The following is a 15305-nucleotide window of genomic DNA, read 5'->3' as shown; positions in this document are numbered from 1 at the left end:
GTGGCGATTACTAAACAGGCATGAACTCGGTGGTGCGGGGCAAGGGGGAAAAAGAAAAGTTATGTAACAAACAGCAGGACTTAATATCTCTATATTCTTAGCAATGGAGAACTATCAAATGCCTCCTTGGCAATAGGACTGTCTTTTTCTTCTTGGGGGGAAATCCCAGCAACGGTAGTGAGTTGTGTGTTGAAACATGGAATGCAATCGAGATAAGCATAAACAAAGTAAAACTTATCACGTACAAGGGTGGGGACTGGGGAGGTGGGAGGGGGCGGCAGATATACTGGGGGGGGTTGGTGATGGAAGATGGGCACTGGTGAAGGGAAGGGTGTTTGAGTATTATATAACTGACATAATCCTGAGAACTATGTAACCCTCCACATGGTGATTCAATAAAAAAATTAAAAAAAATAAAGTTACCTTAAGTGATATCCTTGATGTGTGGCCAGCCGGCATCAATATCTTGGACTGTTGGTCAACTGCTTGCAGGGATCAAGAAGTAGAGGATACAGTCCAGTTTAAGGAGAAGGAAACAATCAGAGGAACGCTTTTGGGTCCTGAATGGTGTTGCCTATAAGAGTAGCACATCCCTCTCCGAGTTTATCACTTTTGCTGGAATACATCAATGTTGACCCAGAACCTCAAATCCAGTTTCCCCCTCTAGCCCCCTCTGTTCAGACTTTGCAATGGAAGCTTCAGTACCTGAGAGTATGAATCAAGACCATTTCTTTTCTGGATTTTTTTTTATTTGAGTCTGCACAGCTTCTCATATCTGAGTGCCTTATCTTTATGATCAAAGCAAATGACATAGCCCTGAGCACAGGGGACTGTCAGTAAGGGTGAGGGGTGGATGGTCATGTAAAGCAATTCTCAAATGCCTACAAAAACATATTCTAAGTGCTGTAAAAGGATTTCTATGTTTATTATGGTGCTTGTGATCTGAGCAATGCAGGCTTAAATTGCAATGTAAATAGCACTGTAGCATTGTCGGGCACCAGTAACATCTCCATTGTGAGACTTGTTACTGTTTTTGGCATATCGAATATACGATGGGTAACTTGCCAGGCTCTGCCATGTCAGCAGGATACTCTCGGTAGCTTGCTGGGCTCTCTGAGAGGGACGGAGGAATCAAACTCGGGTTGGCCGAGTGCAAAGCAAATGCCCTACTGTGCTAAGCTGTTGCTCCAGTCTTTTAAAATTCAGCCCAATTGGTTCTAGTTTGATCATCCCCCACCCCGACACCCACATCATGGTTTAGAAAGTTGTTCATGATGATTGAATATAGGTATTCAATATTTCAACACCCATCTCACCATCATTACCACTTTCCTCCCACCACTTTCTCCATTTTCCCAACCACCCCTCAAGCCTGTGCCCATAGCAGGCCGACAATAATTTACTTTATAAAGTTTTTTATCCCTAACAGAATGATAAAAAATATTTCTATAAAGGGCACTGGCGGAGGGATGGGTACTCAATCACTGTATGACTGAAATGCAAGCACGAAAGTTTATAAGTATGTAACCGTACCTCACAATGATTCACTAATTAAAAAAAAAGAGGAAAACTTAAAATTCTGAAAAAGAGGCACAATAAAAACCTATCCTTTCTACCTTCAAGATTTAAAAAATTATATTTCTGCATAACAATATTTGTGAAAATTGTATCTCAGCACGAGACATGAAATCCTTGTGTGAGGCTTTTACTAGCTGTTGCTGGAAGTTAACCTTCATTGTTAATGTTTTTGTTAGCGGAGATTGGTTGGTTTCTACTTTACATGCCATCCATCTACTACTGCATATCAGTGATGTAGGTAATGGACATGCCTTTGCTGTTGCATGCTCTAGAAACTCAAGAGCTCTTAACTGGGCTGTCCGGTTGGAGTTCAATTTTTAACTGGAATGTGGTTTTAGGGGAGTGACTGCAAGGGTTTTGTTTGGCAAGAGCTGGCCCACCCATCCCCCTCCCGGAGCTCTCAGTAAGGAATGGGTTTTTGAGACTTTTGTGTGTGTGTGGCTAGGTGAGTTCTTTAGAGATTTGTTTGAGTCTCTGGAATAAGTCCAGTAGATGAGGAACTTACACAGTTATGGAGGTGGGATGTGAGTGGCTTTTAAAATTTAATTAGCTGAGTAAAATTTTGACCTCTGCATGAGTTTCTTATTGTTATTGAAAGTTCATTAGAAGTTTTAAATTCAACTACATTGCATAAGAAAATGCTGGATAGGTCATTATGAAAGAAAAATTACTTCCAAATAAAATTGCTATATGCTAAAGTAGCTTTATGTTGGAAGAGGGTCATTATTTAAGTTTCAAAACAGATGAAAGTTTTTGTACCACTTCCTCTTATGCCTGTGTCACTGTGATTAGTACCACTGTCATAAATCATACAGTAATAGTCAGCCTCATCCTCAGGCTGCAGCCCAGAGATGTGCAAGAGTCCCGCATTGGCTGAGGTGTCTTTGGATCCAGAGAAGCGATTGGAAACTCCAGATCCCAACTGTGTACTTGTGTAGTAATACAGCAGAAACCTTGGAGAGTTCCCAGTCTTCTGCTGGTACCAGTATATTCTATAGCTGCCAACACTGAAACCACTGCTGAGGGTGCAGGTGAGTCTGGCTGCTGTTCCAGGAGATGCAGAGACCGAGGGCTCCTGAGTCAGCACAGGCTGGAGAGGGACCCTGCGAAGAAAGACTTGTATTATCTTCAGGCAAGAATCAGGTTAAACTCATCAATACTATGAACAAGGAGGAAGTTCTACCAGGCAGCCTCTTGAGTCCTAGCCATACCTGTGCAGTGAAAGAGGAGCGTGAGCAGGAGAGCAGTCCAGGCCATGGTGCACACCACCCTCTGATCCCACAGTGGGCACTGGCTGCCCCACACCTACTTGTCTCCCTCTGCCAGAGGAGGAGCTGTCCATGCAAATCAGTTAAATCTAATAACTGCCCATCTCCTGCTGTTCATGTTGGTGGGGCTCAGCTCATACTCCAGACAGAATGGACAGAGTTTTGAGGGCTGTTTTGGGAGGAAGCACCTGCAGAGAACACACACAGGTCCTAGCCCAGAGTACACAAGAGCTGAATCCCACTCATTGTTCACAGGCCCAAACCCCAGGACTGGTTTCTCTGAGTTAATGGCCCTCACTTAGCAGCTGTGCTAAAAAGGAAGGGAGTTCCACAGCTCCCTCTATTGGCTATACTTGAAAAGAATAGAAAAAAAACCCTGATTTTTTGTATTATTGAGTTAGTGAAATGCATATTCATCTAGAAAAATACAAAATTGGCTGCATTTGAAATAAAACAAATAAAATATTAGTTTTTTTCACAACCTATGAAAAGTTATTATGTAGGCATTCCATAGAATGGCTTACAATTCGATACTTTCTCAGAAAATTTCAAGATGTTAAATTTAAAATTTTTTTCACATCACATAAATTTTCTTCATCTACTATTTGGGCCCACATCTGGCAGTGTTCAATGTTTGCTCCACGATCTGAACTCAGGAATCACCCTGGGACTATTTGAAGTTCCTGGGTGTTTATGTGCAGGGCAAATGTTCTATTACTATGGCGCAGTCTACATACATTTCATAAAAGGAAAATATTCTAATTCTTGTGATATAGTTATAATAGTGGTAAATATAGCTTACTAGTATTTATTCAATTAAGAAAATTATGCAAAAGTTATATTTTAATATAACTGTTATGAATATATTTTTTAAAATTCTAGTGAAAGATTTACAAATTGGTTAAAAGGACAAATTAGCATTCATTGCAATGACACATGTTTGACCCTTGTTTACATATCTTAAAGTGATATATCATATTAATACTTGAATAAAATTATTTCTCACAGTTGACTCATGATCAAATTCAAATAAATTCTGAAAGGCCAAAATAGAAATTTACACATGAGATTATGACTTAGCTCTCCTTCTCTCTCTGTCTCTCTCTCACACACACATATTACACAAACTCATGCATATACTATAGATAGACTTCATGATATGGCCGAGACAAAGATGAGCTTAATTTTCATTATTATTTCACATTATTATGAAAGTATTAGAAAATAGCATAAAATAAGTGATGGGAATGGTATAATTTGGTAATGTATGAATGGAAATGTGCTTCTTTTTTGCATTTGTTCCTTTGGCCAGCTGCATGAATTTTATATGTTATAAAGAGCCATTAAATGTAGGCTAGTTTCATGTCTCTAGACTGAACTAAGCCATAGCCCCACGCCTGCCGAGGAGGGGAAATATCCTTCTTTCTCAACTTTCCCCCCCTGCCCCCCCGCCATATTATGAGGACTATTAAGCAGGCACAAACTTGGGGCCGAGGGAAGGAGAAAAAAAAAGAGTTATGTACTTGGAACAGCGGGATTTCGTATCTCTTCATTCTCAGTAATGGAAAACTAATTATCAAATGCTTCCTTGGCAGTAGGGCTGTCTTTTTTGGGGGGAAACTCCAACAACAATAGTGAGTTTTGTGTTGAAATATGGAATGTAATCAAGGTAAACAGAAAATGAAGTGAAATTTATCACTTACGCAGGTGGGGGTGGGGGGCGGGGGGTGGGAGGTATACTGGGGTTTTTGGTGGTGGAATATGGGCACTGGTAAAGGGATGGGTGTTTGAGTATTGTATAAATGAGATATAAACCTGAGAACTTTGTAACTTTCCACATGGTGATTCAATAAAATAAATAACAAAAATAAATAAATAAAAATTAATTAATTAATTAATAGATTTAGGCTAGTTAAAAAAAATTAATTCCCATCTCCCCACCCTTCCAGGATCCTGGCTGTCATGTCCACAAACTGCTCTTGGCATATTTGTTTCCACACTTTGCACCAGGCTGATTTCACTACGGAGCCTGGAGCAGGCATCCTCTCTCCGCCTGCCCCAAAGGAAGCCCTGCAGCTGCAAACCTCCAGAACCCAATCCCTGTCACTCTTGTGGTAGATATTCATAGGCTTGTCCTGGCTTGGCCCCCCCACACACAAGAGAATAAATCTGCTGAAAAACCCAGGTATGTGGGACCAGTAACTGAAAACTCCAGCCCTCAAGAGGTGGGAACTGGCCTACCCTTTCCCATCTGCCTGCCCTTTAAGGGTCCTGACTGTCACACCCACAAACTGCCTCTGGGTGCCATTTAAGCTCATAAATGGCCCTGATCCAGAGACTCACAAATGAATCTCTGAACCCAGCAGCTCACTGCAGAATGTCTCCGGACCCCATTTATTTAAAGTTTTAGAGTTCTGGGAAACGGTGACCATGCATCATCTCATATTATTCTTCTTTTTTAACTCTTTTGTAGAAATACTGTGAGATAGGATCTTATAGATATTGATACTACTCATAACAAATAATACAAAATAAATTATCTTGCATTTGCCTGTGGGGCAGGCCTGAGTGGTGGTGGGAAAATTCGAAAACATGGTGATGGGAAGGTGTAATGGTGGTGGGATTGGTGTTGAATATTGATGGAATCAATTATTGTGAACAACCTTATGAAAATAAAATTTTTTAAAAATGTTAAATGCCCTTTTGGACCCTGCTGTGGAGCGAGCATGATGGAAGAGCCCAAGGAAGCGCCCTTGGACTCCAAGCAGCCCACTGAACTAATTCCGGCATGGGACCAGAGACCCCACGGTGCGCTGAAACAGTGGGAACCGGGCATCCCACAATTCTTTTAACCTCTCTCTCTCTCAACTCCTCCCTCCTGAGCACAGCGCAGGATCCGTGGTTTTTCTGAGCGCAAAATGGAGACGCCGAGCCTCTCTCTAGGCTTCTCCATCTTATGAGCACCATAAAAGGGTAAAAGTTTGTAGTGATGTTATTTCTGGTTGTACTTTCCCTGGACTTTATACAGAAACCCAAAACCTAATGTCATCTTAGCATCAGCAATATGTAATATGTCCCTTTTTAATGGGTCGGACTTTTGTGGGAGATCCTAACAAGAATAGTAAGTCTGTTGCTGAAATATTGAAGGCAATCAAAGTGGTAGCCATCTCTCTAGACTGAACTAAGCTATATCCCCACGCCGACTGAGAAGAAATTTTCTTCTTTCTCGGGAAGAAACGCGGCGTGTCGTCAACTACAGTGTGATGTCCATTAAGCAAACAGACCTGGTGGCGTGGGAATGGGATATAAGGGGAAAAATTATGTACATGGAACAGTGGGACGCTGGTGGAATCTCGAGCCGGAGCCGAAACCAGCGCAAGACCTTCGGTTCCAGAAACTGCTTGCAGACACTCTACTAGTCTATCAACTAAGCCAGAGCCCCACGCCTGCCGATGACGGGAAATAACCATCCTTTTCGGGTTTTTTTCCCTTGTCAGGCAGCGTGGCGATTACTAAACAGGCGTGAACTCGGTGGCGCGGGGCAAGGGGGAAAAAGAAAAGTTATGTAACAAACAGCGGGACTTAATATCTCTATATTCTTAGCAGTGAAGAACTGTTAGATATCATTGGTTTGTCCTTTCCCCCTTGCCACTAGGAGCTTAGTTTATCAGTCACACCCATCAAAGTGCTCCAAGTCACTCCCATTCCTTTGTTTATCTGTAACCATTTCTACCAGTTTATCTGCTCTTCCCTTAATCAAACTCTGTTAATTGGTAAGGTCAGAACTTTCTAGGACACTGAATATTATAACATTGCCTTTCTCTCCTCTTTATGCCTTTTGAATAATTTACTTTAAAGCTATGTCTTTTTTGTATAGACACAAGAAGACAATATTATGTTTTTATAACCTAAGACTTAATTGGCCTCGAATATTATTCCCTTCTGGGCATCTGCTTTCTCCACTTAAGCCTCAGTTGCCCTCAGTTCCTAGCACCCCAAAGTAGGGTCCCCGACGTGGGACGGGAAGGATCCAGGGCAAGCGGTGAGTTATGTGCTACCCTGGCATCGAGATGGGCCTGGCCAAAGTGCCTAATTCTTAACTATAAGTTAAGAGCTTGATCATAGACAAATGCTGTCATGATCCAATAGTAATTATGAGACTGGGACCCTGCCAGGGATAGGAAAGACTGATCTGGCCTGAGCACTGTAGTCTGAGATTGAGATGGCCCCAGGAGAGCAATTCTATAAGCTTTAATGCATCTCTTATTGTGTCCATACAAAGTAATTAATATTATGAATTCTTATATGTTTGCTGGCTGAGGAGAAGAGAAACACATTCATGGGACTCTGCCCTTGGGTGGATCCTCCTGCTGAAAGAGAATTAAGTCCTAGGAGAAGCATCCCCTGAGGGAAAAGAACCTTACCCTATTGCTGACCACACCTATGTGTATGCCCCAACCCCCTCATGCTGTGGAGATTTAACTAGGCTGTAAGAGTGGGTTGGGGGCCAGATCCACGGGGCGAGATCCACGGGGGCCAGATCCATGGAGGCCAGATCCACAGATCGAGAGAGAGACCGAGAGCCGGGAGAGAGGCAGAGAGAGAGAGAATGAAGTAGGATGGGGGAGAAAGAAGCAGGAGGAGAATCAGAGGAGAATGGAGATGGACATGAAATAAACCGATCGAGCAACCAGTTTGGCCTTCTTCCTTCCTTCACCTGCCTCGCCACCTGCGCGCCCTTTCTTTTTATTTTTGTGTTTTACACAGAGAACTATCAAATGCCTCCTTGGCAATAGGACTGCTTTCCTTTTTTGGGGGAAACCCCAACAACGGTAGTGAGTTGTGTGTTGAAACATGGAATGTAATCAAGATAAGGCATAAACGAAGTGAAACTTATCATGTACAAGGGTGGGGACTGGGGAGGTGGGAGGGGGCGGCAGGTATACTGGGGGGGTTGGTGATGGAAGATGGGCACTGGTGAAGGGAAGGGTGTTTGAGAATTGTATAACCGACATAATCCTGAGAACTATGTAACCCTCCACGAAAAATTAATTAATCACCATGATTGTAAAGCTCTATAGAACATTCCAATGACTGAGAAATAGTACAACTTGTAGGGCACTCCTCTTGCATGTGGACAACCTGGTTGGAACCTGGCGCCATATGATCCCCTGGGCCCCATCAGAGGTGATCCCTGAGCACCAAGCTAGGAATAAGGTCTGATCATTTTTAGGTGAGGCTGCCAAAACAAAAACGTAATAATTTAAAAATAAATAAAGGGGGCTGGAGTGATAGCACAGCGGGTAGGGCGTTTGCCTTGCACGCGGCCGACCCGGGTTCGATTCCCAGCATCCCATATGGTCCCCTGAGCACCGCCAGGGGTAATTCCTGAGTGCAGAGCCAGGAGTGACCCTTGTGCATCGCCAGGTGTGACCCAAGAAGCAAAAAAAAAAAAAAAAAATAAATAAATAAATAAATAAATAAAATATTCAAGCTGGTGTGTCCACTTCCCTCCAGTGTACTCCCTTCTCCCAGAGACCCTGTGGTTAGATTCCTACTGAAGACCAGTTCCCAGTTTCTGTAGCCTTTGGCCATTAGGTATTCCACTACTGTGTTTCTTTATATCTGCACATGAGAGAGATCATTTGTGTCTGTCCTTCTGCTTACTTCAATCAGGATGTTGCTCTCTGGATCCATCCATGTAGCAGTTAACTTCACAATCTCATCTTTTCTTATAGTTGAGTTGCACACAGGGAAGAAATCCCTGCCCTGAGATGTCTTTGATCAAATTTACCTCAGCAAGCAACTTTTCACAACACTTCCCAGACAGGAATTATTAATGGAACCCGAATACACAGTTACTACTGGTGTGTTTTGCTGAAGAAGATTCATCTTCCTGCAGATTCTGACAGTGAGGATGCAGAGGTTGATCCCTGAGTCAGCCAGAGGTTGATCCCTGATTCTGAAGGAATAAATAAGAAGTCCTCCAGCTTCAGAGTCCCAGGACAATACAAATATAGTGTTAGCAGAAGAAATTATGTGCGTGAGAAAGAACATACAGTCCATCTTCACTCAGAGAGACATTCCCTCAGAGACCTTAGACTGAGTGGGCCTATAGCATTATTTATTATCTCACTGATGACAGTGTTTCTCCAAGGAAATCATACTGCAGTTGACTAGGTTAGGCCCACTGAGATTCTGAACCTGAAAACTGATAAACATCTCAAAGATGCTTCCAATGAGCTTATTTTGGACCAGAAGAAGAAACTTGGACTTCATCAGTTCGCTTGACAAACTCAAAAAATTCAAAGACATGGACATACACAAAGAAGTGAGAAAATTCTTTTTTGGGAATTGTCAGAAGAAGAAGAGGCATGAGCTCTGATGTGTCAGAGACGTGAAGAAGAAAGAGCTCAGACAAAGAACAAGAAACTTGAATTTATTTATCCCTTTCACCTGGGTGGAAAAAAATAACGGTGGCTAGACAATAAAGTCAGCTAATAATAGCAATATACTCAGATTGTAACCTATAGAACATCAGGGTCCTAAGTGATAAAATCAGATAGAGATTCCTGAAGATCAATCAATACATACATTGATTGATTAGATACATATATTTATTTTGATCCAGAGTTCAGATATGAGGGAATAATCTGAAAGCAAATTGCAAATCAAAGTAGTGCATATTCAGAACATGTAAACTGGGTAAGAGTCAGAGATCTGGCTCCTGAACCGTTCAAGGTTTTCAACCACTGTCCTGCCTGTGTGTGTGTCACTGTGAGAGTTCCAACTGCAGCCAGCCAAGGAAAAAGAGTCAGCCTCATCCTCAGGCTGCAGCACAGAGATGAGCAGAATTCCTGCATTAGCAAAGGCATCTTTGGATCCAGAAAAGCGAGTAGGGACCTCAGGGCCCGGGCCCTTTTGTGGGTCACTGTGCTAGTTCAGGAGATACCATGGAGGACTTCCTGACTTCTGCTGCTGGCAGCAAACCCTGTAGTTTCCAACACTGTATCCAATGAACAGGTGCAGATAAGTCTGGCTTTTGTCCCAGAAGATGCCGAGAGGTTTGGCTGAGTCAGCACAGGCTGGGCGAGGGAACCTGCAAAGACACTCATAATTCTGGGAACGAGTCAGAGTCTGAATCATTAGTTTTCTAAGCAAAATTTCTAAGCTCTCTCTCGCCGCCTGCATTTGGTGCTCTCCAGCTGCTTCTCCACCCGGGATGGCTGTTTCCTTGGATAGATGAAGGAAAAATGATGGACAACCTGTTGCCAAGTTGCCATTTATTCAATCCCTTGTCTCTCCCAGCTCTCTCCAACCCTCTCTCTCTCTCTATGTCTATCTCTCTGCTGTTTCTATCTAACCATGCAATTCTTTCTTCCCGCTATATCTGTCTGCTCTATCTCTGTCTACTTCAATCAATCCATCAATCCATCCATCCATCAATCCATTTCTCTCAAGAATCCCCCTTTCTCCCTGCAGTCGCTCTTTTTTACCCTCTCACCACGCCTCCCCAACCATGCCTCCCCACAGGATGCATGATTAAAAATGTTTTTTCCAGACTTCTTGACCACCAGCAGCCCATGAGGGCAAAACAGCGTTTAGGTGTGTTTCTCCTCTCCTTAGACCTGCAACTTAATTAGCATCTTTAATTCTTCTAATATTTACCATTCTGTATAGACACAGTAATAGACACTTTTGGGCTTATAGGGTGACTCTCCTGGAGACATCTCACCACAGACTCGGACTACAGTGCTCAGGCTGGATCAATCATTCCTAACCCCAGCAGGGTCCAAATCTAGTTATTACTTTGGGATCATGGCATAATTTGTTTTAGACCAAGCTCTTAACTTATAGTTAAACATTAGGGCACTTTAGTGCCGCATTGGAGGCTCTTTCAGGATCAGGGGAATGAGACCCATCATTGTTACTGGTTTTGGCATATGAATACACCATGAGGAGCTTTCGAGACTCTCCCATGTGGGCAGGAAACTCTCGGTAGCTTTCCAGGTTCTCCTAGAGGGAGAACTAGGCTACAAGATGTCCGGGAGATTGGTTTTATAGTCTCTGGATGTTGGCTGTTGGTGGGAGTCCACAGTGCCAGGGGCAGTCTCTGGCTGTGACCGCCTAGCTACTGGAAAATGGGAAATCTGGGCAGAAGAGACCCAGTCCCAATCCGAGCAGACTTGGAGGTCTCAGCCCCAGTCCCACACACCTGGGTTCCTCTGCTGGTTCCTTCATGCGTGAGGCTCATCCGAACTTGTGGAGAGGGGCCTTGAGCATGGCTGTGGCTAGGCTCCGGAGGTCTTCCTTCAGTCACAGGACCTCTGCTCGGAGCGGGAAGGGAAACTGAAGTCCGCCTCCTCTGAGAGACCCCTTGGAAGACAGGCAGGCTAGGGGACAAGAGACTCCCTGCAGGGGAACAGTATAGATTAATTAAAGATTAGTAATTTATCATTGTCCGGGCTTGGGAAAGAGGGTTTCCTTTGTGTATGAAAACTTTGAAGGAGTATAAGCTTTGTTCCTTTGTAGAGACATTAGAGACCCTGGGCACTTATTTCACCAGAAACTACACGGAGTCCATGTAACCATTCATTTTCCTTCTCATTAATCTTTGCTTTCACCTGCCTTACCACATGCCTTTGTTCTGCATGTACTGCATTTCTTTTGTTTTTGTGTAATCATTACTTGTCCTGAATAAATCTGTCTCTTGGCCATCATTCAGTAGCTTGTGTCTATAATAATCAGCCACAGGTAGTATTAGAATTGGTTCCTTGTACCAGGTCACCAGTGCAAATCCTTTTCTTGTAATAAGCAATATGAAGTAAATTAGTTTGTGCGTGTTAAGAGGGCAAGCTTGAGTGGTGGGTTAGACACATTGGTGGAGGGAAAGACACACTGATGGTGGGATTGGTGTTGGAACATTGAATGCCTGAAATAACTGTATTATGAATAACTTGGTAAATCATGAGTCATAATAAAGAATAAAAATTTAAATTTAAAAATTAGTGTAAATTCAAGGAACATTTCAAATATTCCTTGAGTAAAATTGAGTAAAATTTAAATCTAAATGCATGGAGATTTACAGCAACTGCATAGCAAGATTCTTCATAGACCCAAGGTAACAAGGGCAGGTTTATGTACTGGTTTCACATCTAAATGTGTCAGTGTGTAAAGCACCACTGTATACCAGCGAACAGTAGTATTCAGCCTCATCCTCTGATTGGGCCCCCGAGATTGTGAGGGCAGCTTTGTTCCCACGGATGGAACCTGAGAACCGGGCCGGAGTCCAGGAGTGTTTTTTGTTTGTGTCATAAATCATAGTTCTGGGAGCTTGACCAGACTTCTGCTGGAACCAGTATGGATAGTGACCATCAGTGACGGCTCCAGTGCTGGAAGCACATGTGAGAATGACTGTCCCTCCCGGGCTCACGGCCAGTGAAGGCTCCTGAGTCACCACAGCCTGAGAACTGGACCCTGAAATGGAAACAGAAGCCTGTCAGGAATGAAAATAGAAGTCAGAGAAATTCCCCAAAATTTGGTCACTGAAATCTCCAGGAACCTGGGCAGTGAGTAAGGACAAGAAGAACGACGAGGAGGAGAGGAGTCCTGCTCATGCTGCAGACTCTCAAGGACATTCTGGCCACACAGCTGACACAGGACTCTGGGGCCTCTTTTATGTCCCTCTGACCCAGGGGGAAGGGTTTGTGTTGTGGGTTCTTGCTGCAAATCTGAGTCACTTAGCATAAATCCCCTCCCCAATACTGTGTCTTTAAGGCAACACTGAGTCTGGGTTGGTTTTCAGCTGGTTTAGTCCCTTGGGAGGAAGCACCTGTTGGCACTTCTTCAGTCTGGGCATGCTACAGGCCTTGTTTTCTTCAAAAGCAACAGTGCCCCCTGCTGATATCTCAAGATAATGTTTAGTGTATTTTAATTATTCAGAGCAAAGTGGTTTTGTTTATGTGTTTTTAGTCTTTTAAAAGATCCTTTTTCATCATGTAAAACCAAATTCTTATTTTTGCTTTTGTTTTTTTAATGGAAATCATTCAACATATTGCCAGGATTCAACTCATTTCCTTCGAATACTGCTTAGTACCATCACTCTGACTCAGTCTTTACTAATCCTTGTTACTATTTCTTTAGTTCTGTTCAATATCCTCCTCAAACTTTCAGTTCTGCCTAAGTGTCTACCTATCCTTGCACCCATTTATCAATGATCACTTATGTAATTACCTCTTTCTTTGTACTCATAACTCATTTTACTTTGAAGCATTTTTTATTGGTTTTGGGTGTTTATCAAGGTGACATCATGTTTATTGTCAAAAGTCTTTGTCTTGGTTTGAGCTATAGTTTAGTGGAGAGAGTACCTCCCTTGCATGTGGCTGAATAGGGTTCAATCCCCAGTATCTCATACTGTCTTCAAGGCTTGCTAGGAATGATTCCTGGCCACACAGCCAGGAATAAGCCCTGAATACCACGTGGCTAAAAAGGTTTACAGGCTAGTATGAGATTGCATGCAGTACAATATTAGATATGGCAAGTATTTAAAACAGGCAGAAGAAAAAAATAATACATTTTAATTCTTTTCTCTATGTTCTTTTTTTTTTTTTTTTTTTGCTTTTTGGGTCACACCCGGCAATGCACAGGGGTCATTCCTGGCTCATGCACTCAGGAACTACCCCTGGCGGTGCTCAGGGGACCATATGGGATGCTGGGATTCGAACCCGGGTCGGCCGCGTGTAAGGCAAATGCCTTACCCGTTGTGCTATCACTCCAGCGCCTCTCTATGTTCTTGATGAGGATTTTTTCTGTAAAAATTTTAAATTTAGAGACAAAATGCAAAAAAATAGAGATTTCTTACATATGTTTTGATTTTTACCTATAATTAGGTATTATGTTAATCTTGATCATTTGGTTACTTTAGTTGCTGTTACAATTTCTCCATCTTTTCATTTTCAAATAGTTGTCAATGCACTGAACTTTTTCTATTCTATTGTGTGGTGATATCTAATTTATTTTTTACTTTATAATTCCCTAATTATATAGGTTATAAGTTTCTGTGTTTACTTCGTATATTATATTGTGAATATCCAACAATGTGTTAGACTTATTTTTAAAGGTCATTTGTGTATTCTTGCCTTATTTTTTATTATTGGTTCAACTCTCGAGAAATTTGCTAAACAATCTGAGGGATATTCTGCATTTGGTTCTTTATGTTTTGGTTAGTTTTAATATATGTGATTCATGATCACAATCACGAAATCCCGTTAATCTTCAATTTCTCTAGCAGACTCTGTAACTTCTCATTTCGTCCTTTCCCTGAGATCTTAGAAGTCTATCTCGACTGGGCCCTCCCAATGATGTCTCACTGGGGACTCTTTCAGGGTCAGGGGAATGAGATCCAGCTTGTTACTGATTTAGCATATGAATACACCGTGGGAAGCTTGCAAGGCTGTCCCATGTGGGCAGGAAACTCTCAGAAGATTGCCAGTTTCTCCCAGAGGGAGAAGTAGGTAGGCTACAGGATATCACTTCTGGGACCTTGATTTTAAGTCTCTCTCTGGATGTTGGCCTTAGATGGGATTACACACACCTGAGGTTCCTCTGCCGGTACCTTCATGCGTGAGGCCTGTCCGAACATATGGAGAGGGGCCTCGAGTATGGCTGTAGCTAGGTTCGGTGACCTTCGGCCGCTGGGGGCTCTGCTCGGGGTGGGGAGGGAAGCTGGAGCCCATGCCCTCTGAGGGGCCCTGGGGAAGACAGCCAGGGGGGCGGGCAAGAGCCTTTCTGCCTGCAGAGCGTAACATATGTGAATAATATATGTGATTATTCAGAAGAAATGAAAATGAACAAATGAACAATTTCATTTGCCAGCAAATAGATTCAGGCTTTTCAGCCAATTAAACCATCACATTGGGTATGAGTGATTCTTTCAGAGTTGATCTGCAAATGTGTTCCTGAATTACCCTGGATGTGCTATCTTCCATCACAATTTTGCTCCTTGAGTTGGCCATTTTGGAAACTTTTCTTAAAAATTGGGTGGAAAAATTATATAGGTTGTGGGGTATATTGGTGCTAGCTCTTAAGGTCTGACCCTAACCTGTGCAATGAGAGGCACATGAGTAGGAGAGGAGCCCGGTCCCTGGTAGCTAAAGATCCCTGACCCCACCTTTGAGAATTTCTACCCAAGTCCCTTTTTCTTCTTCACCCTATGTAAAAGTAAGGACTATCTATGCAAAACAAGTTTCCATCTATTAATTAAATGAGTCCAAATCTCAGTGCAGAGTTAGCAGGAAAATGATTTGCTTTCCCCTGTGGGAGAGCCCAGCAGGAAGCACCTATGAAGACTAAGTCCATGCTCAGGTAACTTTGATAGGCCAGAGAAGGAGCAGCTGCAGAGTCTCATCTGAATGCACAGGGAACAGCCACCTGGCCCAGACACCAAGTTTATTGATCTCA

General features: G+C 42.8%; 1 gene segment (V, D, J or C); it reads right to left on the bottom strand.

The window, feature by feature from the left end:
• Positions 1-2305: 2305 nt before the first annotated feature.
• LOC129407056 (immunoglobulin lambda variable 5-37-like) lies at positions 2306-2835 on the bottom strand. The segment is given in 2 exon segments: positions 2306-2672; positions 2780-2835. Coding segments are annotated over 2 exon segments (423 nt in total).
• Between the last annotated feature and the right edge of the window lie 12470 nt (positions 2836-15305).

The sequence above is a fragment of the Sorex araneus genome, chromosome 9 (genome assembly GCF_027595985.1).
Source record: "Sorex araneus isolate mSorAra2 chromosome 9, mSorAra2.pri, whole genome shotgun sequence".
NCBI classification, from domain to species: Eukaryota; Metazoa; Chordata; class Mammalia; order Eulipotyphla; family Soricidae; genus Sorex; species Sorex araneus.
This window is presented reverse-complemented; position numbering and strand designations above follow the sequence as displayed.